The 25,065-nt window shown below is 41.7% G+C and overlaps 1 protein-coding gene and 1 long non-coding RNA gene across 2 annotated transcripts; one reads left to right on the top strand and one right to left on the bottom strand.

The window, feature by feature from the left end:
• Nucleotides 1-4,418: 4,418 nt before the first annotated feature.
• Nucleotides 4,419-7,610, top strand: LOC310859711. Its single transcript, XR_014569330.1, has 5 exons — nucleotides 4,419-4,482; nucleotides 4,747-4,860; nucleotides 4,998-5,177; nucleotides 5,789-5,929; nucleotides 6,308-7,610. It is a non-coding gene; the product is annotated as an uncharacterized lncRNA (long non-coding RNA).
• Nucleotides 7,611-12,376: 4,766 nt separating this feature from the next.
• On the bottom strand, nucleotides 12,377-24,867 carry orc1 (origin recognition complex, subunit 1). The gene is made up of 17 exons (XM_083768180.1): nucleotides 24,636-24,867; nucleotides 24,359-24,486; nucleotides 23,742-23,914; nucleotides 21,274-21,712; nucleotides 20,676-20,952; nucleotides 19,444-19,509; nucleotides 18,990-19,097; nucleotides 17,728-17,983; nucleotides 17,317-17,423; nucleotides 16,843-16,944; nucleotides 16,316-16,487; nucleotides 14,959-15,066; nucleotides 14,086-14,235; nucleotides 13,372-13,491; nucleotides 13,089-13,258; nucleotides 12,847-12,934; nucleotides 12,377-12,756 (listed from the first exon to the last, which is right to left on the bottom strand). The coding sequence occupies exons 1-17, from the start codon at nucleotides 24,731-24,733 to the stop codon at nucleotides 12,562-12,564; spliced, it is 2,757 nt and encodes a 918-aa protein (XP_083624306.1). The 5' UTR covers nucleotides 24,734-24,867; the 3' UTR covers nucleotides 12,377-12,561.
• Nucleotides 24,868-25,065: the final 198 nt, after the last annotated feature.

The raw sequence follows: 25,065 nt of genomic DNA, 5'->3' as shown, positions 1-25,065 counted from the left end.
ATAGGAAAAGTGATGAAATTTTGATGATTACGTTTAAAACAAGTAATACACTGTCTGGATGTCATCTTGAATGAGATTAAAAACGGAGTAGTTCTTTAAAGGTATATTCAGTGATTTCACTCAAAAAACCTTAGGTTTCGTTTTTGGCTGTGGGACCCAGCCTTTCGTCCAATCAGGATAGAGAGCCAAAAACGAAACCTAAGGTTTTTTGACCCCCAGGGGTTAACTGGGGACAGGGAGGAACTCCTTATATCAGGGGTCCTCAACTAGAAATGATGAAGGTCCACAAATATTTTTTTGAATAAGACCGAGGTCCGGTCCCATGCGCGGCGTCCATCAGATCCCATCCAACCAACCAATAATGGGGTGCAGAGTGCAGGCCCGGAGTGGAACTCCAAATCCAAATCACACTGTGCGCGCGCATAGCGCACGCCAGAATTTTGGGGGCCCTTGGGGGACATTTTGGGGGCCTTTGCAGCAATTTCACATGAGAAATGTACCATCTGATGTTATTTATATTATTAACTTAAAAAAAAAAAAAAAAAAAAAAATCATTTTTTTTTTTTTTTTTTTTTTTGGGTGGTCCGCAAAGAGGTGGTCCGCGGTCCGGTCGCGGACCGCGGTCCGCCAGTTGAATACCCCTGCCTTATATGGTCAGCACACTCTATAGTACAGAGGATTATCACAACAAAACAAAAAAATAAGTGATATTTGAATTAAGTGAAATCACTGAATATACCTTTAATCAAAACCAGCTATGGAATCAAACTGGTGAGCTTCATTTTTTATTGGCTTTTATTGATGTGTATCAATAAGTTATTAAACAAATATTTTTATGGACTTTATAAAAACACACAGAAATGAGAATTTGTCCATTTCTTTGGCATCCATTGTTAGGTATGACCATATATGATGACCACGGATATGGTCTAAAAGTGTGAAAAACGGATTTTTCATTTCACTAAGCCTTTAAACAAACACTTTTCAAATAGAAAGAGGATAATTCAAGCTTTTTGTACAGATGTAATGTTGGTGAGTTTGACGTTGTTTAATACAATCAGATATAGGACTTTTATTTTTGTTTGGAAGTATGGGATGTCAATGGCAAATTGCGACTAGTTGCCAGTGCCACCCTGCCATCTTGCCACACTAATTAAAGCCCGAGCACCCCGTTTATCTGTCCGCCGTAGTTCGTCTTCTCCTACCAAACCACACCGTTTGCACGCATCTCACCATGCACACCACCAACAGCATGCCTGTCCTGACATAACGCACTACTATGCGAGTATGCGTCCATGCAACTGTCATATTTACAGTACAATACCCATTTCTATGAAATACACATTCTTGCGCAACACCACCAGCCTGTTTGCTGTTGATGTCAAAATCGTCACCACTTTGCAGCCTGCATCCACACCACAGAACTCTGGACAAGTATGACAGTTATCATACTGTTATGTCCCGGGCAGCGCAACGAATCTCCCCCCACTCCCCACACAAGGGAGAGGGAGGGAGGGAGGGAGAGAGAGAGAGAGAGAGAGAGAGAGCTCCTCCTCATGTTTTTACTAACCTTTTTCTCAAATTGACCAGCAAACTATAATCCACATTATATAGTGTGTCCTTGTTCCAGCCAGCAGCCAGCAGATGAGCCTGAGCATTTCACACTATAACTTCAACGCATAGGCAATCAAGACCATTCATTAATGACAGCTGTGACCGTGCTGTCTGTGTAGGGGTGATGATTGCGTGATGATTTTAATGTACAGGATTCTATAGGTCACCACTTTTGGTGTGACACACACGGCATGTAAACTTCTAACTTCTGATTACATGTCATTGTCAACACGTGCTGAGTAATGACAAAGATTGATAGATTTTGGAGAAGACTGATAGTTTATCCTTTACTAATTAGGCTGTATTCACACTATACTTTTGGATTTATTGAGGAGGAGGTGATCAAGCTCATTGGTAGGCTGTCTGAGCACAAAAACAGCATGGTAGTTTTTCACCACCTGTGCAACCTAACATACACACAAACGCACACGCACATATTAACTGTATATATGATGACTCCGGGTGTGCCAGTACAGTGACAGTACAGTACAGTAGAAGGTACAGTAGAGGGACCCCCACACGGTAACTCTGTCATTTCTCAACCGTTTCGGACGTGGGCCGGCTCGCAGGAATTGGCCCGGCCCCCTGGGCGCATTCCTGTGGGTCTGGACTCTGAATGATTCGGGGACTCCCCGGGGACCCCCACATGGTAATTCTCTCATTTCTCTACCGTTTCGGACGTGGGCCGGCTCACCGGAACCGGGCCAGCACCCTGGCTGTGGTCCTGTCAGGGTCTGGAATTTCCAGGGACCCCCACACGGAGTTGCACCACTCACTTCACATGGGTGTGATTTTTTCCTCTCGAGGGTGCATGGGAGGCTGAGCCCCTCCAGCAGGGAGAGTGGTTTCACTGACCAGGCTAGGGAGCCCCGCTAAGGTCAGCGGAAAATAACCGTGGGGCATGGGTTGCCAGGTTTCTTTTTATAAGTAAAAAAATAAATACAATAATAGTAATAATAATAAATAAATGAAATAAAAAATAATACAATATATCGGTATCGGCTGATGAATTAATAAAACATTGGTGATCAGTATCGGCCCCCAAAAACGTGATCGAAGCACCTCTACCAATAAGGACCCACCACCAGCAACAACACGCCCTGCAATACCTCACTGTTCATGTTCATACATACGCAGCGGCCCGAATGTCTAGTAAACTTAATGGCAAGATGGGCACGGTCTGCATAAGGTCTATAGAGTGTAAAAATGTGTACGTCACCAAGAGGGGGGCGGCGTCTGAAAAGCTAGCGGCGCCATGTTTGAGCTCGTTCTTGGCGACAATATAGTGAACCAACACCAGGTTGGATAGAAAGAACGTCAGGCTCGACATACCTTACATTACAAGGACATGGAAACACGGCTGTGCTTAGATACTTTGAACGCTTTGTCTCTGCGCCGTACTAGCCTAGATCCAAGCCATCCTACGTCTCTTTGTAAACTCAATCTGGGTTCCTTAATTGATGCCGTCTCCATGCTAGAAAAGCTGAAAAATCTAATTCTGTTTGCTGGCTCATTCCCTCGACATGACCTGATGTGGCACTTATGTACTGAGCAAGTCTGCACCATGGTGAGATGTCAGTTTAAAAAAAGAACGTATACTAGCAAACAGGATAGAGTCGACGTTGCTTAATGTAAACAAACCAGACAATCCCAGAAGTATGGCGGCCGCTACCAATGACACATATGTTGACACCCCCTCAAGCATATTTTGGTACGCACCTCCTAATGTTGGAAAGAACTGCTGTTTCGGACGGGCTTTTTTGACCCGACAGTCAGGACATCTCGGAGTTCAGAATAGTCCGAAAAATCTGAAGTTCATCACCTCCCTTTTTGAAGAAAAGTCTGGATGTCAGAATGAGCATGTATTGCGCTTATAATGTTCTACTACACTGTTATAATCTGATCGCCCATGGCTGTGTACTTGATATGTATTGTGTACTGCCTGAACTGTAACATACTTTATAGTTAGGCTACGAGAGACATCTCAGACAGCAAGGTCAGCCTTGCTGCAGTTAGCGGTTATTATGTTATTAAGTGTTGTTGTCAAGTTTGGGAGTTCAGTGCCTTGCTCAAGGACACAGTGGCCCCTTTTCCACCAGTTGGGAACCGGTTCAGTTCAGAACCAGTTTGTAGTCCATGAGCCAGAGCTCCAAAATTGGAACGTTAATTATGAATTGAGTGGGAAAAACCATACCTATATTAAATTGTTTATAGGATCAATATAAGCAAATTAATATACGATAACCCTTCCACAGGAGTAGCTTTTTCATATTTATCACACATTTTGTAATTTTCACCTAGTAGGCTGACTCATGGACTAAAAACTGGTTCTGAACTGAACCGGTTCCCAACCAGTGGAAAAGGGGTCAGTGGTGTTGGGGGAGGGCCCCTCCTCCCGGAGCTAGGGGTAACTGCTGGCCATTCACTTCCTCATCCAGATCTTTCCTGCTGGTCTGGGGATCGAACCGGGAACCCGGTGCTTCACTAACCTTTAGGCCAATGCTGCCCCCAACTTAAAAGTAACTTAACTAAATAAAGCTGTCAAATAATTGTAGTGGGAAATGTAAGAGGGAATAGGGTAGTCAGTCAGTAGACGTATATGTTTTTTTTCCTTACATTTTTATATACTCAATGAAGAAAAAGTACTTGAAAATTGTACAGTACAGTAAATGTATTTAGTTACTTTCCACCACTGTGTGATAACAAACCAGAAAAACAAGGTAATGCCAATCAAAAAAGGCAAAGCTGGGCGTGTTTTGCTCTACCATATAATTGTCCGCTTGCTCTGCTTCCAGACCTGTCACTAATAAGAATCCATTATGCAGTTCATCCTGACTCTCTTTCTGACCTTGGCCCTTTTCTATTCAGGTACAGTAAAATAAGTTGCTCTGGTTTACATACATATATTTAAAGGTTTCATTTAGACATCATTTGTATTCATCACATTCATGTAAATGTTTTTTTTTTTTTATCAATTGTTTTTTATACACATTCATGTAAATGTTATACTAAATCTTGTTTTTTATATGAGATAATGTATGTTTTTAATATAAAAACACTACCTTTTGTTTAACCTAAAATACATTGTCTAAATTCTTTATGTTTCATTAAAACTGTTTATTTCCATTGCAGTTGAATGTGCAATAACATGCTTATCCTGTCGAGACAAAGAATGTGATGAGGGGGACATAAAAATCCTCACTTGTCCATTTCGCGAAGCGGTGTGTGTATCCGCCACTGTGACAAGTACGTACAAAAATATTCAAATCTTGGGGAAACTGTTGTGGGATACTAACCATTAACCAACACCACTAACTTTCTTACATGTATTTGTCACCATACTGTCACAATTCTTCATTCATTTGTATTTCATTCCCTTCTAGCATTCAACGAGACCGAATCCCCCAATAGATCTTTCGATATAAGAACTTGTACACAGTCCTGCCCAAACCGTAATAACGTTCGGGATGAGGCCTCGTGGAACCAGCGGCATCATCGAGTATCTGCAGCCTTTGAATGCTGTCAGGAAGACAACTGCAACAACCACTCTTTGCCTTTTCCAGGTAGGAGCTCAACTGGATAAACACTGTCCAATCACTAGGTATTGTTTTAGTTGTTTTGTGTTTATAGAACACACATGCTTTTGATTAGATAAATGAGAGAGAGTGAGAGAGTGAGTGTGAGTGAGTGAGAGAGAGAGAGAGAGAGAGAGAGAGAGAGAGAGAGAGAGAGAGAGAGAGAGAGAGAGAGAGAGAGAGAGAGAGAGAGAGAGAGAGAGTTTTGGAAAAGGACAGGAAATGTAACATCTTAATTGATGAGTATTGAGTCACGCAGAAAAACAGAGAGGTTGTGAAGCTATTATTAATGTAATACCATAATGAGACCAAAAGGTAATAATGAAGTAGGTCTATATGTCTCTTAAAATGTACAGATGTAGAATTCATAGTGTTTACATCACTGATTGAATAGCTGATTTAATGTAACAGGTCTAAGAATAACATTATGCACAAAATCATATTTCCTTTTTTACATTATAGCCTACGTTTTTATTACTTCTGAGTTGTTGTTACCTTTATTATTTGTTATTACATTATCTACCTTTTATCTATCTTTACATTTATATGAGTTGCTATAGAAATTGAGAACTAATGTGAGGTTCTTGTTTGCATTGCAGAGCCTGATGCCAAGCCCAATGGTAAATTGTGTCGTTCCTGCAACGACCGAGATATGCCAGGAGAAAGCCCAAATGATGATTTTAAATGTCTATCCATGTTTCCATGTCAGGGAGTGGAAGATCGATGCTTTTTTCAAACTTGTGAGTTATTTTATCTGGACATTGTCCACTAATCCCTCAAACACCCCCACCATCACATAATGCATGCACACACGCGCGCACACACACGCACACACACACACACACACACACACACACACACACACACACACACACACACACACACACACACACACACACACACACACACACACACACACACACACACACACACACACACACATGCACACTCACTCTTGCCAAAGAGATTTGGTGTTGAAAAAATGAATAAGTCCAACATAAATACATATCATATATCATGACCTTCAATTCAATACTATACTGGATGATTCCACTGTTGTAAGACACTACATATCTAAACCCTGGACATCACTTTTTTTTTCCTTCCAAAACCTACAGCGGTTGCCAAAGTTTTTACTATATTCCAGCGAGGCTGTGTTTCAACCAACCTGTGCTTCAACTTCACCTCCTTCTTTGGCAACATAACTGAGGGAACTACTGGCCATATGGGATGCAGGCCCTTTCTTCCAATTGATCCTCCAAGATTTCCTCACATAATCAACGTGAACCACGCTGTGTCTTTTAGTCTCAGTGTGAGCTCTCTGCTGCTGAGTCTCATCGCCTTCGCTGTCATGGATCACTAACAGTGGTGGATCAGAATGTGCACGCACACACACACACACACACACACACACACACACACACACACACACACACACACACACACACACACACACACACACACACACACACACACACACACACACACACACACACACACACACACACACACACAATTTGTGTTTATTTTCTGCTGATGTTTATAATAATATGCTTGGCATTATTATGCATTTATAAATATATCAGAATTAGAATCAACTGTATACGAGTGAATTGTTTTTTTTGTGTGCAGGCTCTCAACATTGCAGTTACAGGAAGAGTTAGAAGAGAGAAAGTGAAAATAGAGAATGCAAACTTAATAGAAATAACAGTAAGGTACAGTCAAATCAATATACAAACCAGTGAGTAAACATAAGGTGCATAATTAAAAATCAGCATATCCATCATATTAAACAAATCAGCGGCCTGGTATATAATACCACAGTAGCATGTCAAAGTGACATTGTTGAAGAAATGACAAACATGGAGAGCATCAGTTATGATGCATATGATTCATATGATATCATTGTGCATGGTTTAAGTGGAATATGGTTAAAGCAATATGAAGCAGTGGGAAATTAGTCACCATGTATTGTGCATTATATAAACTGTAAGTATATAAATAAATTATAGAATTATTGCTGCAGCAGAGGGAGCAGACATATGCATGTATAGATATTATATTATAGTAGTAATTATTGATTCACGATAATTAATAAGTAGGGCTAATACATAATGAATTGGTCATTGTTATTTTCACCGGGATTTCTGATTTAATCTTTTTTGTGGTTTTTACTGTGACAGGCAATGTGATGTGTTCCATGCACAAATATATGTTTGTATTTATACAATACTTGTATATAAGAGAGAGAGAGAGAGAGAGAGAGAGAGAGAGAGAGAGTTTTGTGTAGAATGTGAAATAAGACATGATGTGATGAAGTGAGGTCCTTCCTCCTGAACATAACTCTTATAGGGAGTCGTTTATTTGTATATTTATTTTATAAATAATAATAAAAGGGTCTGTGTATTCAGATATTCTCATTTGAAATTGTATGTTAATCATTCTTAACATACACCTCCACTAAGCCTTGTTTTTCTTTACAGATACAAGCTCAATAGCAACAGAGAGAGCATGCTGTAATCCTTGTGCGTAATAGGCGGTAGCCAACATTCTGTATATACTGGGGAGGTAGCATCAATGTCTGGGACTGGGAGCTGCACAAGCTCAATAATATAAAGAATGTCTGTTGTTGGCCTAGAGCTGGGTGGGCTGGGAGGATGAGGGACAAACTCAACTCCATCTTGGAAAACCAGTCCCATGCCGGGTGCGAGTGAGTCCATGTGTTTGATGTGTGTGAGTTTGTTTGTGGTTGTTGTTGTTTAGTGTATGTTGTTGAGTATTGTTTTTTATATAGTCTTGATTCGAGCTGCAACATGCTAATCTTCCCTCAGGGATTAATAATAACCACCTCCTCATCTCTGTTCTTTGTGAACTCTGGTTTTGGACTTTAATATTGTGAAGAATAAAAACCTCACGTGTATTCCGAAACGCTATTCGGTATTACATTAATCCTTTTCACGTATTGCTTAGATTCATATGACCATTTGGCTATTTTACAGTAAATAAAATAGGACATAACAAGTCGTACATTATAGAAAATTAGACCAAAACTCTATGTATGCACCTAATGATGCTGTATACAAGGCATATCATTCCATATTAGACCCAGCAATTATACTACAAACACTATTATACTTAATTATAGGCCCTATCAGATTAAAAATTTGAAAGTTGTTTCTACCAAATGATGCTGTTGTAATGCCTGGAGAACAGATATTCAGGAGGATTTAACAGTGGAACAATGGAGTATGGCTTGTGCACAAGCTCAATCCCAGACTGGGAATACTCGTCTAAAACTTCTACAATACAATTGGCTTATGAGAGTGTACATCACACCAGTTAAACTTAATAAGTATAATTGTAATATCCCGGATGTATGCACCAGAAGATTTTGTCAATAAATATTGTACCAGAACCAAAGTTCTTCCTGCTCGGTCTATCCAGAGGGACACAAGATAAAGCGTAATGAACAAATGTTTATAGATATATATGTCTTTTACAAGCTAAGAGAGTGATAGCATTGACCTGGAAGAGGCCAGACAAACCAAGTATTACACAGTGGTTCAGGGAATTGTCTTTATGTTTACCTTTGGAAAAGATTACATACATTCTTAAGGACAAACGTCCTTAACAAACATTCTTGGGGCCGCGCCGTTTTATAAGTTATATAGAACAATAATTTGTCACATTTAATGGATGGAGCTGAAGAGGAGTAGTGCTGTTGTTTTTTTGTTTGTTTTTTTGGTTATTGTTGTTTTGCTTTAGTAATTGTCTTGTAATGTTCATTGTTTCTTTGTATATTTGTATTGTCATTTGTGTGGAAAAAGGAAAATAAATACATTGTTGAAGCATTTCTAACAATGAATCCCCCAAAAGCCTTTGAATATGTCAAATATCATGCAAATGTCAGGATATGTCAGTGGAGATTCTTTACTTTATTTCTTATTTTATTCTTACTGATGAAAGACCTTCTTTGCCCTGCTCCAATTGTGCCCTCTCAGAATTTTGACCTACACTTTTATTGTCACATCACAGGTTTAAATGTATGAAAAGTATAGGTAAAAATATTTGTTGAACAAGCTCCCAACATTTGCCAATTTCAAGCAAGGAGGAAAGAAATAGAGGATGAAATAAAAGAAAGTCAGAACAGGATGAGCATGCAGTGTATACACTAGGGTAAATGACCTATAAAAACGTCTGTGATTAAAAATAACAATGCAATGAGGTAGTTCCAAATGTTAACAGTTAATAACAGATATGTAAGCTGCACGGTTTAAAATAAAATATCAATAAAACAAAGGTGACAGATTGGATTCTGGCAGACACAGGCCCCAACCTTGTAGGCTACTGTAGCTGTGCCAACACATCTCTTTCCACTGACTTTATCAGGGTCCACGTGACGTACTGCATGTGTTTCTGTGGCAATCTCTGAATCTCATGCTTTAGTTGCTGGTGATGAAACGGTTTTTTCCCTTCTTATTTTTTCCTTTTCTTTGGTGTGTGGCGGTGATTTGAAGAGTGTACTAACTCACGTTTGGCCACTAGATGTCATTGGTGCTCTTTAACGCATTGAGCCTCCACTCTGTTCTGTGTAGTATTCCCACAGCATAGGTCTAGATATCAATCAGAAGACAAGCCTCGAGATCACAAAATCACAGGCTGCAACATTACGGTTGGTCTGTGTATATGTAAGCCACATTGAGTCAAATTTAGATTAAGCCTATTGCATTTGAGCATTTGGCTATGATGTCTGTTGTGTGTATGCAGTGTGTATTACCCTTCTAATCTGTTTATGAAATGTTTGTGTGGTAAATTGTTCACCTCCATTTACACGAATGTAACCTGTTGGACAAGGAATTTACTTAATAAAATGTATGACTACGCCATCTTGATGTTTGTATCAAGGAATAGAATGAATAACCGCTATAAATTGGGTTCCCCAAAACACAGATAAGCCAATGAGACTGAGGCATTGAGTTTCCCCCAAACACACAAGGGTTAGCAATCCAGTTAAAACTACCAATATTGTAACAATATTAAAGTACAGTTCCATACAACCCCAGAGATAAAGTTAAACAGTCTAGCAATGGCAATCACTGACCACAATAAGTATAACCAGAGTCAAGATAATATTATCTCGACCGGTCAAGATAATATCTCGATCGTTGACCGGTGTGATACCTGTAAGTGGGGAGTGTTGGCTGATGAATGAATATCAACATCCTAATACATCCTGATGCTGGGGGGTCAAATTATGACAGGCAATTCCTGCTGTCAAAATATGACCCCCCAGTCAAAAAACATATTGTTTGAAATGGTGTGATTTGGGCTGGGAGGAGTAGGACTATAAGGCCCTATACGTCCTCTCTGGGGGGGGGGATACTACCTGTGACTCGTACTGTAAATCATTGCAGTTTGTTCATTAGTAGAGTTCAACCTAGCGGTATTTAGGCCATGTATTTAAAGACTTCCATGTGTTAAGTCCACAAGATTGTCACATATTTTGGCAGGTCACCAATTTCACCATAATTTGCCATGCTGGAGTGACCGATTCAAGGGAAATGAGGGGAATAAGAGCAAACTATTATTATGGTGCACCTAGGTTTCCTTCCCCTAGGTGGAGGCTAGGCCGGGGAGTAAAATAAGTTCTACAATAAGTTCTAATATTTGCAATAAAATAAAACTCCCCCCTGTCAGGTGTAAAGGAGCAACTTGGACACTCAGGCATGAAGGAAGAATGAGTTCAAGTCCGTTGCTCTCCCCTTGTCCCCAATATATGGGGACTAGGTTGGTGGAGGGTGTGTAGAGCCCAGGATCACATTAGATGATTGACACAGTCGTGAAAAATGGGTTACAAAATCGTGGGATAAAAAATATGTATTAAAAAATATATATATTTGCAATAAAGAAACTGTTGAAATAGATTACGTTTCAGTCAATAGTAATAAGGTTTTCAATAAAATAACTACAGTATGTTGCACTGTTTTCATGGAGACTCCAGTATAACATCTCAACTTCCATTGCCCATATATGGAGAGGTATGCCAAATAAATCTACTGTAGGTCAGTCTATGACATCATATTGACGTCATCAGGTTACTCCATTATGGAATTTGAGTTTAGTCCTTAACCATTCTGATATATGCAATGTAATAGATCACATTGAATGCGAGGGCTGATGCGGAATTCACCCAACACCTGCTGGCACACTCAATGAATACCAAACAAGGTGCCCCTTTACCAACTCGCCCCGGGCATACAGCCGGCGGAAGTGCGCAGCCTGGTATTTCTAAAGTAACCCAAGTAAATTATGCTTAAATGGTCAAACCTAACCTTATTCCTAATCTTAACCTCAGTAAAACTATGCCTAAACCTATATAAACATAACCTCAGTCAAACTGACTAACCCTAAATGTATTTCTAACCTTATTCTCAGTAAAATAAAGAATACAAGAACCACGGCACCGAGCAGTCTGTGTGAGGTCGAAGAAAATAAAGTAAATCGAACTGGAACCTTCAGATTCCAGGTGGTACACTATACCTCCTGAGCCAGACACCCGTGCACCATTTCCAACTTCCCACTGGGTACATCATGTAGAAATAATTTTCTTGCTTTGAATGTTAGGCTCCCCCCCTCCCCGATAACATTTTGTGAATAAGAGGGAAACATATTATATAAAATGTTTATTCCAAAGTAGAGCAAAATATCACATTTTAAATGAGCCAAACAATCAACATTAGACTTTGAACTAGCTCAATTACAATAGTTCAATTACACAGATATTTAATAAAAACACAACAAACTTCTAAAACAAATATAATTAGGCAAATTTAGATACGTTTTTTGTATAATGATAGCAGAGTAAAGCCGTTTGTATTGATGTGTTAAGGGTCATGTGAATCTGAAGAGGCTTCTTGTGAAACAGTGATGCAGCGGTATCCAACATGTAAGGACGGGACGATAATTATTATAGTTTATCGTGATAAAAATCACTCAATAATTGCATCGGAGAGATGAGATTAAATTTATCCTAAAATCAAATAAAAAAAAAGAATTGGCCTTTGACTTCACTGGCACTTAAACCCTCTATACATTCCCCCCAGAATGGTGGGGGGGTAACAAAGTTAAGCATGTTTTGATTAACTTTAATTATACCTTGTTAACCGCAAAAAAAAAATCCACAATCGTGACATGCAAGTTTCATATCGTCCCACCTCTACCAACATGATCGATTAAAGCTGCCTTCCCCATTCAGAAAATGTACTTTTTCTTACTGGGATAAAAAAAAAAAAAAAGAGGGAAAACCACAAATATAAAATGACAACGTAGTGGCAAGGTTAATATGTGATCTTCTTAAAGGAGGCAGTCTTCTTCAGTCACTCTTGAGAGCATAGAGCACGTCATCCTGACTGACATTGAGACGGACGCGTTGTAGCACTCCCAGTCGGCTGGCCTCCAGGAGCAGCAAGCGGCACGCTCCCAGACGCAGGCACACTGCCAGGCCCTCTGAGACACTGAGGGGCTCCAGGCCCTCCACACGACACAGGGCCTGGTGCTGAACAAACACCTGCAGGGAGAGATTAGGTGGAAATGAGAGTCAATTAATGGATATTAAAAGTTATTTTTTTCCCCCCTTGAGATTGTAAGTATGATTTACCTGTTGGAAGGTGGCCTCCTCCAAACCCAGCCGCCGAAACTCGGCAATGACCGCTCTCAGGAAGAGCTGCTCCTGAACCGATGCACACCTGACCACATACATACAGATGTACACAACATGCTATCGTGTCAGATATAAAGGGCTTACTCTCTAAAGCAGTCTAGTTCCAGTTCTTAAATATCCCAATGTAAGCACTGAATAGCCGAATTCACCGCTTAACAATTTCAGCAGAAGAAACCCACCTGATGGCACTGATATATGCAGAAGAGAACATTTCGTCCAGCGCCTGCATCACGTGGCTCATTCCCACCAATCCCGTGGCGGAGGGGTTAGAGGCTGAGTGTTCGCAGATCTCAGTTGCCCGACGACAGATGTCCAGACATCGCCGAGCATCTCCAGACAAGGCTGCCACCTACAGGATTGGAAAGTGGATATATTTAAGTCAATTTCCCAAACCAGTACCCATACTGCACTAACGAAAGCAACATGTTGACCATGTTGAGAATTGAGATGGATCATAGCTACCTTTCTGGAAACCAGCTGGAGAGCATCTTCTTCGAAGGCCTTCACCTTATTCAGTCTGGACATGATGATCTGTTGCAGCTGCTTAAAGCTGTAAGGCTGGAACGACATCCTGGTCAGACCCTGGGTGTAAACGAACACACAAGCAAACAAAACCTCCATTAGCAAAATGTGTTTCCTTTTGTCTTGGTTCACACAGATGACTTGTGGGAGGAGACTACTGAATATGTATGTTTCCATGTCCAGGGATAGAGAACACGTCTTTACGGCCAGTTATAACAACCTCCTTAAAACGGAATCACTGGAGGATATGGCATGTTGTGTCAAGACAGGTCGCCCAGCCATACTGCTCACAGAAATTACAGATTTTAAGGTGGGCGGAAGTGGCTCAGGAGGTTGGGAATTGGAACGTTCCCAATTTGATCCTAGGCTCCCCTTGCGTTAAAGTCCAGATGTCCTTGAGCAAGACACTGAATCCCCTACCTGCTCCCGATGAGCAGGTTGGTGCCTTGCATGGTTTCCCCTGCTGTTGGTGTGTGAAGTGTGTATGAATGGGCAAATGTAATGTGCATTGTAAAGAGCTTTGGATAAAAGGTGTTATATAAATGCATTATTTACCATTTTACCAAGCAAAAAACACCAATGTCAAATACGAGTTTAAATATATAATATAGTACTGTAAATAATAGTATAAATGAAGGCTTAAGGCTCTCTCACCAGTCTACTGGCCACCCTGTTGATCATGATCCTCTCTGGTAGGTCCATGGTGTTGGCGATGGTCAGAACCACCAGCCGGGCGTGGCGCCGTGTCGGCCAATCAAACAGGTTGTACATCACGTTCTGCTTCCTGGTCCACAACAGGTCCAGCTGTAGAGACCCAAACAACAGCATAAATCTGTTGCGGTACTACTATAACAAACATACTGAAATACTAGGTTGTCGGTCTAATGACAGTCGGACCCATGACACACTCGTTCTCAGGCTATTGGGCCCTGAAACTTACTTGAGGTAGTAACATCATGTAAAAGGTAATTGGGAGTTACAATGCTTTTACACACAAACAGTGAAATCGGTAACTTGTTTAATCCATTCTGGGCGGGAACCCCTTTTGGTGTTTTAAACATGTTCTAATTTAGCTATTGGAAAATAGCAGATCTACAAGCTCATAGCACGCCACCGAGTGGCGCGCTACGAGCTTGTAGATCGTGAAAATATTTATTTCAGAAAACTGGAGGATTTAGAAGATTTTTATTTAATTTCGAGGTCAGGCCTAAATGGGTTAACTTTGCAACTATTTAGTTGAAGCCGTACTATTCAAACTACTAAGATGGAAGAGCATATAATGTATCATGTTCATTGTATCATTGCTTTTGTAGTTGGTACTTGGTAGCCAGCATAGTGAAAATGGAATCGACAGACCAGGTGAGGTGAATATGATATAATGGTGAAATTAGATGCCAGGGCACTGACTCCAATAATGAATATACACAATAAGAAAATATATATATATAAATGGTATGCCAACAGATGAAAAAAGCCACTCTAGGTCTGGTCTCTGGGTAAAGAACAAGACAGTGGATGGTTCCTCACCTCATCCACCAGCAGCACAGTCGTCTCCTTCTTGGGAGCGGGGTTACTGAACCTCTTCTCCAACAGTGCTGCAGCATGGTCTGATGTGGCCTTCTGCCCTGTCAGTTTCTGCAGATGATGCACGATGATCATGGAGCACACAGGTTTAGTTTTCATTAGTATTAAAAAAGGTATTTAGGCAGAGCACAGGAAGTTTTGAAAATGAAGAAGCACGTCGAGGTACAGGAGGGAGTGCTGTGCCTCAATTCGATCCTCGGCCAGTAGGGGGACATGTGGTTACTTAAACAGGAAATGTATATTTTGATATTATGCCTCCTGTCATCCTGAATCAAACCAGACACATTCGAGTCATTAGTTAGTCCCCACAGAAATCCAGAGGAAAAAGTCTTGATTCCGCAGAGAACATTCCTAATTCCGCAGAGAACATTCCTTGATTCCACGGCTTAGTTAATATTCCGCCGAGATAAATTAATTTTACCTAAAATGACCAGTTATCAAACACATTTTTTATTTTGTTTTAATAATCAAGTAAAATCTTTTATGAAATAGATACAATTAATTGTTGTTATGGGTCATAATAATCAAATATTCCAATAATAGTTTTTGGTGATAAAAGTCAATGTTTTAATTATTTGTTTTGGTTGCAAAGGTTATTGTCATTCAAACCCTGCCCACAGTAACTACTACTTAACTTTAGAGGATACACAATGTGGGTGTAATATTTATTCTTTTCTGTCAGGACACAGATTCAGTAGGAACCATTTACATAGATTCAGTTTCAAGTCAGACTAGATATTAGGACGGACCTTAATTAGGCATTTTTCATTTTTCGCCCCCGAATAACGGGGACGCGTCCGACTATTCCACGGACGTACTGTACACTCACAAATTGTTTTCTTAATTAATATTGAACGACACAAGCTCTTCATCATCAAAACTATTTGACTATTGACTAAAAGCTAGGCTTGTTTTGACAGCCTGGGAAAAAAAACCCACTGCCGGTTCCTGCCTGTAGTGTGTGTCTCCTAGCAACCGAGGATCATTCAGATGGTGGCATCAAGCGCCCTCTAGTGGTTAACACTGAAAATCCAGTCTCTCGTATTTGGCACTCCGAGCGTTGGAAGAAAAAGGCACGAAATCTCGTACCCGACAGCCAAAGAGTTAAGTAGTCAAGTAGAATATGTATCTCCACTACCCATTAGTCAGCCGGCTCAATCCTCACCTGTAATATCTGCACATAGGCCTGATGGGGGTCCGTCATCCTCACCTGTAATATCTGCACATAGGCCTGATGGGGGTCTGTCATCCTCACCTGTAATATCTGCACATAGGCCTGATGGGGGTCTGTCATCCTCACCTGTAATATCTGCACATAGGCCTGATGGGGGTCTGTCATTTTCATGCCGTTGATCTCAATGAAGTGAAACGGAGCAACCTCGTCCATGTCGGTGGCATGCTGCAGGCAGCGCATCACCTCATGGACAGTAGCAGTCTTTCCCGTGCCGGGGACACCAGAGATGTACATGCAGCTGAAATACAAAAACAGTGACATGTCAGTAGACTGAGAAGAAGTGTTTTTTTTCAAATTAAATGGTTGGCAGTAGCCGTACCGTCAGTGAAAAATCAATCAAGTCTTCTTGAACAATGAATGATTTTGAAATTCAACAATAAATTCTATAAAAGCTGAATTATTTTAGAACCGTTGGTATAGATGCATCAAAATACACATTTGCAAGTTATCAAGAAACACTTTTTATTACATGAATGTCCACATTTTACCTGCCAGCAGGAAGAACTGATGGTTGCTGGCTCAGCAATCTAACAGGTGGGACTACACATGGATTTCCAAGTACATGAATTAGTGACTGAGGTCTTTCTACTTACCCTCCAGTGCCATCCATGATTTTGCTCTCCACAAAGTTATAGATGTCCTGAAACTCCTGCTCTCGGCATGGCAGAGATTCGGGTACAGCGGACACGTGCAGCCTGGTATTAGACAGTGTGCATGCACACACGTTAATATGCCCATGTGCATCTTTACATATTCAATGAAAACTACACCTGGAAATCACTACTTTTCTCCCGGACTACTTTGCTTCAATAGAAAACTAGCAGTGGTTCTCAAAGTGGGGTTGGGGAACCTCAGGGGTCCTTGAGGGGGTTCCCAGCTAAATTATTGATAAGTTAATGGACCCTTAAGGCCCATAAGGGTTGTGGTTCCATTTGTACACACTATTGAGTTATGGAGGTCTGTGGCATAATACATAACAAACTGGGAGTCTGTTAAAATTAAAATGTTTGAGAACCACTGACCTACGGAATGCACATGAGCTATGATGTACGGATGTTCCATCTCACCTGGTTCTGGCCTCCTCCAGAACATTAGCGGGCTGTCTGGCTGGCAGCGTGCGGCTGGGGATACTGGGTGTGGCATGACGAGGTGTCCGTGGGGTACTGGGCGCGACCTGTCCATTAAAGGCAAACAGTCATGGAGGCTTCCCTAAAAACGCTCTTCACACAAAAACAATCTTGCAACGCAACGAGACAGAATCTACAATAATAAAGGGCTGCAGCTTGACTGATAAGGACAATTTTATGAAATTGAGGGAAAAAAGCACCAAAACATGTGAAAAGAATTATGGAAATAAGCTATAGTAACCATTTTTTAGCATCGTTTTGAGTGTTACAGTATACAAGTGTTATTATTATCGAGTATCCTGGAAACCAGCTCTTGCGAGTGGGAGCATTAGACTGGCAAGACGACCATACCTTCTTGGTGGGAGTTTTGCGAGGGGTCCTGGTGGAGGAGCGAGTTTTCTGTGTGGAGCAAGGTGTGCGGGATCCTGCCGCCGCTCGTGTACTCCTCTTCACCACCACCACCACCTCCTCCTCCTCCTCCTCCTCCTCACTATCCTGCTCCTCTCCCTCCTCCTCTTCATCCTCACTGCTGTAATTAAGCTCCTTCATAGACGGGAGAAAGTCGTCTCCATCCTCTCCGTCTGAGTCACTGCCCTGCAACATTCTCCTACAACAAACCACAATGCATAGCTCAGTTTGTTCATAGCTCAAACATCAAGGGTTCTCATTTGACGTTCTCGTATAGGTTGTACAGTATATGATGCAACTATCGGTTACCTTATTAGCAATTATTCTATTTATAACTTTTTCATTTATACTATACAACAAATCAACAAAGTGGATTACATCCATCATGAGCCCACTTGAGCCCGATTTACCTGTGTATACATACATGATTATATTGATGTATTTTTGGTGCCACATCAAAAGCTGAACAATCGTCCACTCTGTTAACCTCTCTTCACTTAAGACTGCTTGGTTGCCAAGTTTGTTACTATGGCAACAACACTCTGGAAACAGTGACAGTTGGGACGTCTAATAAAGCAATTGTCAAATATCCACTTCCAGTCAGTTTCTGAATGAACGTACATTACAGTAGATGTACAGTTAAGTCTATGCAGTAATGCTTAAAGGTATATTCAGTGATTTCACTTAATTCAAATATCACTTATTTTTTTGTTTTGTTGTGATAATCCTCCCTACTATAGAGTGTGCTGGCCATATAACGAAACCTAAGGTTTTTTGAGTGAAATCACTGAATATACCAGGGTATATTCAGTGATTTCACTCAAAAAAACCTTAGGTTTCGTTTTTGGCTGTGGGACCCAGCCTTTCGTCCAATCAGGATAGAGAGGCAAAAACGAAACCTAAGGTTTTTTGACCCCCAGGGGTTAACTGGGGACAGGGAGGAACTCCTTATATGGCCAGCACACTCTATAGTAGAGAGGACTATCACAACAAAACAAAAAAATAAGTGATATTTGAATTAAGTGAAATCACTGAATATACCTTTAATTGGTACAGAGTCGTACGACGGTGTCTCATGCCGAAAATAACAGATCATCTGCACCCACACAATGCGATGAGTTGAATAATCTCAGATCTACCAGAATGATATTTGTGAGCGTATAGATCTGCCATTTCTAGTAGCTTCTCTCTCAGTGGACACTTACATCTGCTTTTCGATACGTGAGGACACCAGCTGGGCTGATTTCCTCTTGGAGCTCCGTGGTGTCATAGCTGTTGGCAGCATGGGAGAGTTCTCATTGTCCACCTCCGCGCTGCGGCAAAGAACAAAAATAGCACAGCTATGGAAGCATGTCAACTGTCAAGGACCTACTCTAAAAGTAGTGCATCATAATGTAGGACTTGTGCTCAGAAGATCTTAACAGATCATAAAAGAAGACATGCATCTTCCAAGCATACATGGCTCTGAACTCTATACAAGGCATGGGGAGCTAAATGGTACTAATATTGTGAAGTATTATAAGAGTGTTTGTACTTACGCTATGTAGGGGATACGCATGTCAGGAGAACAGTTAGCTTTGGTTTTGAGTCTATTATCTACTATCTAGTAATACCACACATTAATCCTCAATGTCATTGAGGCATTACACAGGTACTTACAGCATCCCCAGTGCAGGTTCCCTGGTGGATCTAGATGAATCTAGCCTCCGGGAGGGAGTGGTAGCTCTAAGAATGCAGACATACAGTAAGTCACATTTCACTTTTAGGATTTGGACAGTGCATCGAACTTTTTTTCCCCTGCGAATGTAGCCTCGCGTTGCCAGACTGTTGCCTCTTGCAATTTCCAAATGCTTCTGTTGTACAGTCTGGAGCAACAGAAGAGCATGAGTAAAATAAAAAGCCAAAGTGGAGCCTTCTCCCCACTTCAGTTTCTTCTTTAGTCGTGCAGATTTATCCTAATTAAAATCATTTAAGCATATATAGCTTGTTGCATAGCAGAAAAATTTAATAAATAAAATGTAAAAATATTTAAAATATATTTTCGTGGATGGAATTAAGATGTGTGCTCTCCTTTTCACGACACCCCACCACCATGTGTTCAACACCAGTTTCAAAGCGTGAGGATGTGTGAGCCAGCACAGCACTAAAGCGTATATTACTCAATACAAACGTACTGTGCTGGCTTGCCACGTCTGGTCATAAAATCCCAGTTTGGGCATTCACCCTGTGCTCTAGTCTGAACATCAAACAGGGTGGCCCACTCACTTCTGCCCCCTTGTGGTATAAATTCTCCTGGGGGTTGCTAGTCTCTTCCTAGGGGTCTTTGCCAAGACCGTTGGTAACTCCGTTTCAAAAACATCCTCCTCCAGGGAACAACTCACAAATAGCTCCCTAGAAGGGGTAGGACAGACTTAGGGAATCAATTAGTCCAACTAGAAGGACAATGCAGGTTGAGTCAAGTGTGAAGTCGTCGATAACCAATGCACAGGATGGCTGACCTATGAGACTGTAGAAGAGAGTAATCTCATTTCACTAAACATTACTCCCTAATCTCCCTAATAGTCACCAAATCATCTTGTTCTGGACTTCCCATGTAAACCTACTTAAAATCAGAAGAACTTGGATACACAAATAAAGCATTCATACATAAAGTGTGTTACTTGATTAATTCAAACTATTCACTTCAGTCATGTAAATCAACTTTTGAACAGGTAGGGCTGAAACCGTTAAGTAGTATATAAAGTACATAGAATGAAACACCAAGAAGAGTTTTATATGTCACTCATATAGGTGGAAATAGAAGCAGCAAAATGTTAGAATTAAGGATCATATTATATGAAGCATGAGCAGAGCATCACTATTTGGACAAAGTGTGTGTATGACGTCCTTACTTGGTGGAGTCGTGTTCAGCAGAAGAGGACTGATTATCCATGTCAGCAAAGGACAGTCTACTCAGACTGACAGCTGCAGGTTTCAGCTGGATGCTGTCTGGAGACCCAGTAGGCCTGCTGCCTGCCTTCCTGGGTTTCAGGCTGTAGGACTGTGGTGGGGAGTCGGGGGACAGCCTTTGGGCTAGCATCTCCTCAGAATCCTGCTCAGACTCCATCTCCTCGTCCAACAGCTGGCTGAGGACATCCACCTGTGCCAGTAGTATCTCCTTTGTTGGACCTAAAGGACCAGAGAATAACATGCAGATAATTGTATTCCGCGATATTAATGAAAACGTAATGCCTGTTTTATACTTGGTTGCACATCAAGTCATGCACAGACACTTGCAACATATTGTGAGCTTGTAGATCAACAATTTTCAGTGCGCAACACCAGCACGAAATGAAACCTAGTATATTTGCCCATTGTTTTGGCATCTAGTGTTAGGTATGCCCATACCACGGATATGCTCTAAAACCGTTAAAACTTTTTCATTTCACTAGGTCTTTAAGTAGAAAAGTTTGCTCGAAAGTAACAGCGATTTCCTTCGGAGAAACTCACTGCCGAGCTCCAGCTTCTTGCGGATGCCCGGTGTCCTGGCCATCTTGGCCTGCCTCTTTGCACTCATAATCTTGGAGGCAGACAGCTTGGAGGCCGAGTAGATGGACTCTGCATTGGAGCATCCCAACTTGCCAGCGCTCATGGTGCCCCGGGTGTGAGCCACAGACCCTGCCTTGCGCATCACTGTGGGATCGGGGGTGGGGAGAGCACGCCGAGCGGAGCCTCTGGATGCAGGCGCAGCAGCAGGTGGCGAACATGGAGGTGAAGGAGGGAGGCTCGGTCGGGGAAGGAGAGAAGCAGGAGGGGAAGCCTCAGCGGAGTCCTCCAACAGCGCCGGGTCCAGCTCTCTGAAGGTCTTACTGTCCCAGGAGCGCTTCACGTACAATGTGTCCTTGCTGTCACATTCTGGGAACGGAGCTGCCTCAGGGAGGTGCTTGACCTGTGGGTAAAATGTCAGACATTTAATGTGGTCAATTATATTAATTACAATGACAGTCCAACCTAAAAGTACTCCTTCCAGCGACGTAGAGTCTGTGGGGGCCACGGGGCCATGGCCCCCATGAAGAATCCTAGGGCCCCTTTTGGCCCCCATGAAGATTTTCGTGGACATTTTACATTTACATTACATATTTTCTGGGAATTCCGAACATTTTGGACCTCTCCGCCGGCAATCTGAGAATCCCAACGTCAAATATTCGGGAAAACAGCGCCTCCCCTGTTGTTCCTCAGGCAACAGTCTGTCTTGAGAGACACCGGCCGTCCAAGAGGTGTTAAAAAGTGCTAATCGGGTTTCTTTTGTAGTTGTTCTTGAGGCGTGACATAAAGGGCGCGTTCGGAAATACCACACCGGAGCACACTCGCCTATTAGTTTGCATTGCACAGTGGGCTCAGTGCGCTATTTCCGAACGCGCCCAATAACACTGATCAAGAATTCACCAAAGAGACCTAACCACAGACTAGTGAGACTACACACTAGCCTCGATATTCAGGCTTTCATTTCGTCTGCGCGAAAGATGAAAGCCTGGAAAAAGCCGTGGGCTGAACCAGTCTAAAAGTGGGAGTCAACCCTTCCGGGTGGGCGTCGCTCTAAATGATGTGACGTGGCGCTGCACTAGGGGGGAGAGGAGGGGCCGGGGGTGACGGACAGATCGATGAGATCCAATCAGGGTGCGCGCATTTCTGAGGCGCGACCCGCCCCTCTAGACCAGAAATGTCTCTGCTTAGGTCAGGCTAACTACACACTGACTCGAGAATTCATTGGTATTCATTGGTAAAAGTATGCTAAAGAACTCATTTTTAGACCATTTGGGAAATAAATAAATCCGCGCGACAGTCCCCCCCAACGCAATTCTGTAGCCTACCCAAAGGTAAAACGCACCCGCCGCCTATGATCTCTCTCTCTCTCTCCCTTCGTATCTCTCTATATCTCTCTCCCTCTCTCTCTCTCTCTTAATAATAATAATATAGTCCTGAAAGTCCTCACCTTGGCTTGGACATTGGCCTATAGAAGCTGCTTTAAAAGTAGTAAACTTATTTTTTTCCGCGCTGCGGCGGGGGGGGGGGTGGGGGGGGGGGTGCGGGGAGGCGGGGCTGCGGGGGGGGGGGGGGGGGGGGGCACCCTTGAGGATTGATCAAACTCTTCGGCTCTGACTCCTTCAATGTTAAACGGATTGTGACATTAAAAGAGTAAGTACGGTTAGGTTTTGTGAGCTCAATTGCACCCAAAAAAACCTGAACTTTTAACATTCAATTAATCAAAACGTTGATTTGATTTCTTATACAAAGATGCCACTGCCTGGCCCTGTATCGCAAATGGTCAAATAACTATTTGATTAAGGAATATAATATGCCTTTTGTATTCTTTCTGTACATCAGCAAAGTATAGATTGTTATGTTAGACATTGAGGGAAATAAAGATTCTCCAATTGTTTTTTTAAACGCTGCTAATCAACTAACCGGTTAATCAATCGATAAGCTTATCAAAACTTATCAGCTATCAATTCATGCATTAATCGATAATTCCCATCCCTATTCAAAACCACTCTCCAAGAGCACTTACGGGTGGCTACAATTCAAAAGCAAAGTACCCCCAAGCCCTTACTGTACTTTTCTTTCCTTTTGATTTCTATATGATATTTTCCCCTTTTGCATAGTACTGTATATTTGTATGTTGTATTGTATTAATGTTCTGATTAATTGAAAATAGAGGAACCCAATGTAAACTTTGTGTGATTTTCTGGGTATTTCAATCCTCTTAACAGACCTTGTACTGTGCTTTCCTCAAACAGTGTAGAGTAAGCTGTAACTGTAGAATAGAGTAAAGTTGTAAAACAGAGAGAGTGCACAAATGCACAAAGAGAGTGCACAAATGTGACCCAATTGTCACTTGCTGGTCAGATTAATACTTTTACTTTTAGTGTTGAAAGACAGTAAACTGGAACTTCATGGACATCCATGTTCAGATTTACCTGCACAGCGCTAATGATGGACTCTGCATCAATCTCATTGTCACATGAGTGTCCTTGGTAGTAAAAGACTTCCTGTGGGTGTGGCTCTCTGCCCAGCAATTTCACCTTCCCTTTTGGAACCTCTGACACACGCACGAACCAGTCAACCAGTGCCTTTTTCTGTGTTCCACCGACTGAAAATATAGAAGAGATGTTGTGTCTTTTCCTGTGTTCCACTGGCTGAAAACAGAAGTTAACTTATCTTATGTCTTTTTCCTGTGTTCCACTGGCTGAAAACAGAAGTTATCTCATGTCTTTTTTCTGTGTTCCACTGGCTGAAAACATAGAAGAGATCTTGTGTCTTTTTCTGTGTTCCACTGGCTGAAAACATAGAAGATCTCTTCTGTAACAAGAACCTCAGAATTCACATCTCTGTGGCATTCTTCTGGGACTCTTGTTTACCTTTTCTCTCCCCAAATACAGAAAAGGTAAACAGGGGTCCCGAAAGTGGCTAGAGGCAGCCAACCTCTTTGTTAGCTTGTGAAGGGAAAAAGCTTCTGAAGGCAAAATGTTATGTAAAACACATCCAAAAGCACCTCCATAATGTAATGTAATAATGGAACTGGAAATGTCCTCACCATCACCAAATAGTTTGATGAGCTTCCCCACATAAGGACTGTCTTCATCATCCCCTTCAATGAGAATATGTTGGCCAGTCGTTACTCGTGTGCACCGTGGAAGTCCCTCTACACTGATATACAAGGACCTACAATATGGCAGACATAAATAATAATAATTGAATCACATCAAAAGCAAATGTTTAGAGTATGGATTTAAAAATGCACAAATCTACGGTACGTTTCAGAAAATATACCATTAGTAGTAGCCTATGTTTGGGTAGAAGTTACGACTTACGCATATTCATTGGTCTGCAATTTCCTATTCTGGTTGGTCGGCCTGCCACCCCACTTGTAGATTCGTCGCACCCTCAATCTTGTAAAGTATCGGACCATGGTTGACAAAGTGCCGAGCGAGCTCAAACTCCTCAAAGATAAAACTATATCAGATACAAGAAAATGACAAGACGATTGCCCACAGTCCACAGCAACGCCAGGCTTTTCTCTCAACTTTAGAAAGGAAGAATCGATTTACGATTATTACACAAACACCAGCAGCAAGCAGCGATTCGCGCGAAAATGACGTATTTCCGGTTGACCAAGTTATAAGCCAATCATCATCAGTCATTCTCTTCGCAGCTGGGACCGAGCAGAGTAATAGAGTGGCGACACTAGCGTTGACTCCCATTGTAACAATAAAATGCGGAAGTGCTCATTCTATCTCAATG

This window comes from Protomyctophum parallelum (assembly GCF_964188405.1).
Source record: "Protomyctophum parallelum genome assembly, chromosome: 6".
Lineage (NCBI taxonomy): Eukaryota > Metazoa > Chordata > Actinopteri > Myctophiformes > Myctophidae > Protomyctophum > Protomyctophum parallelum.
Note: the sequence above shows the minus strand (reverse complement) of the source record. Positions and strands in the feature narration are given on the sequence as shown.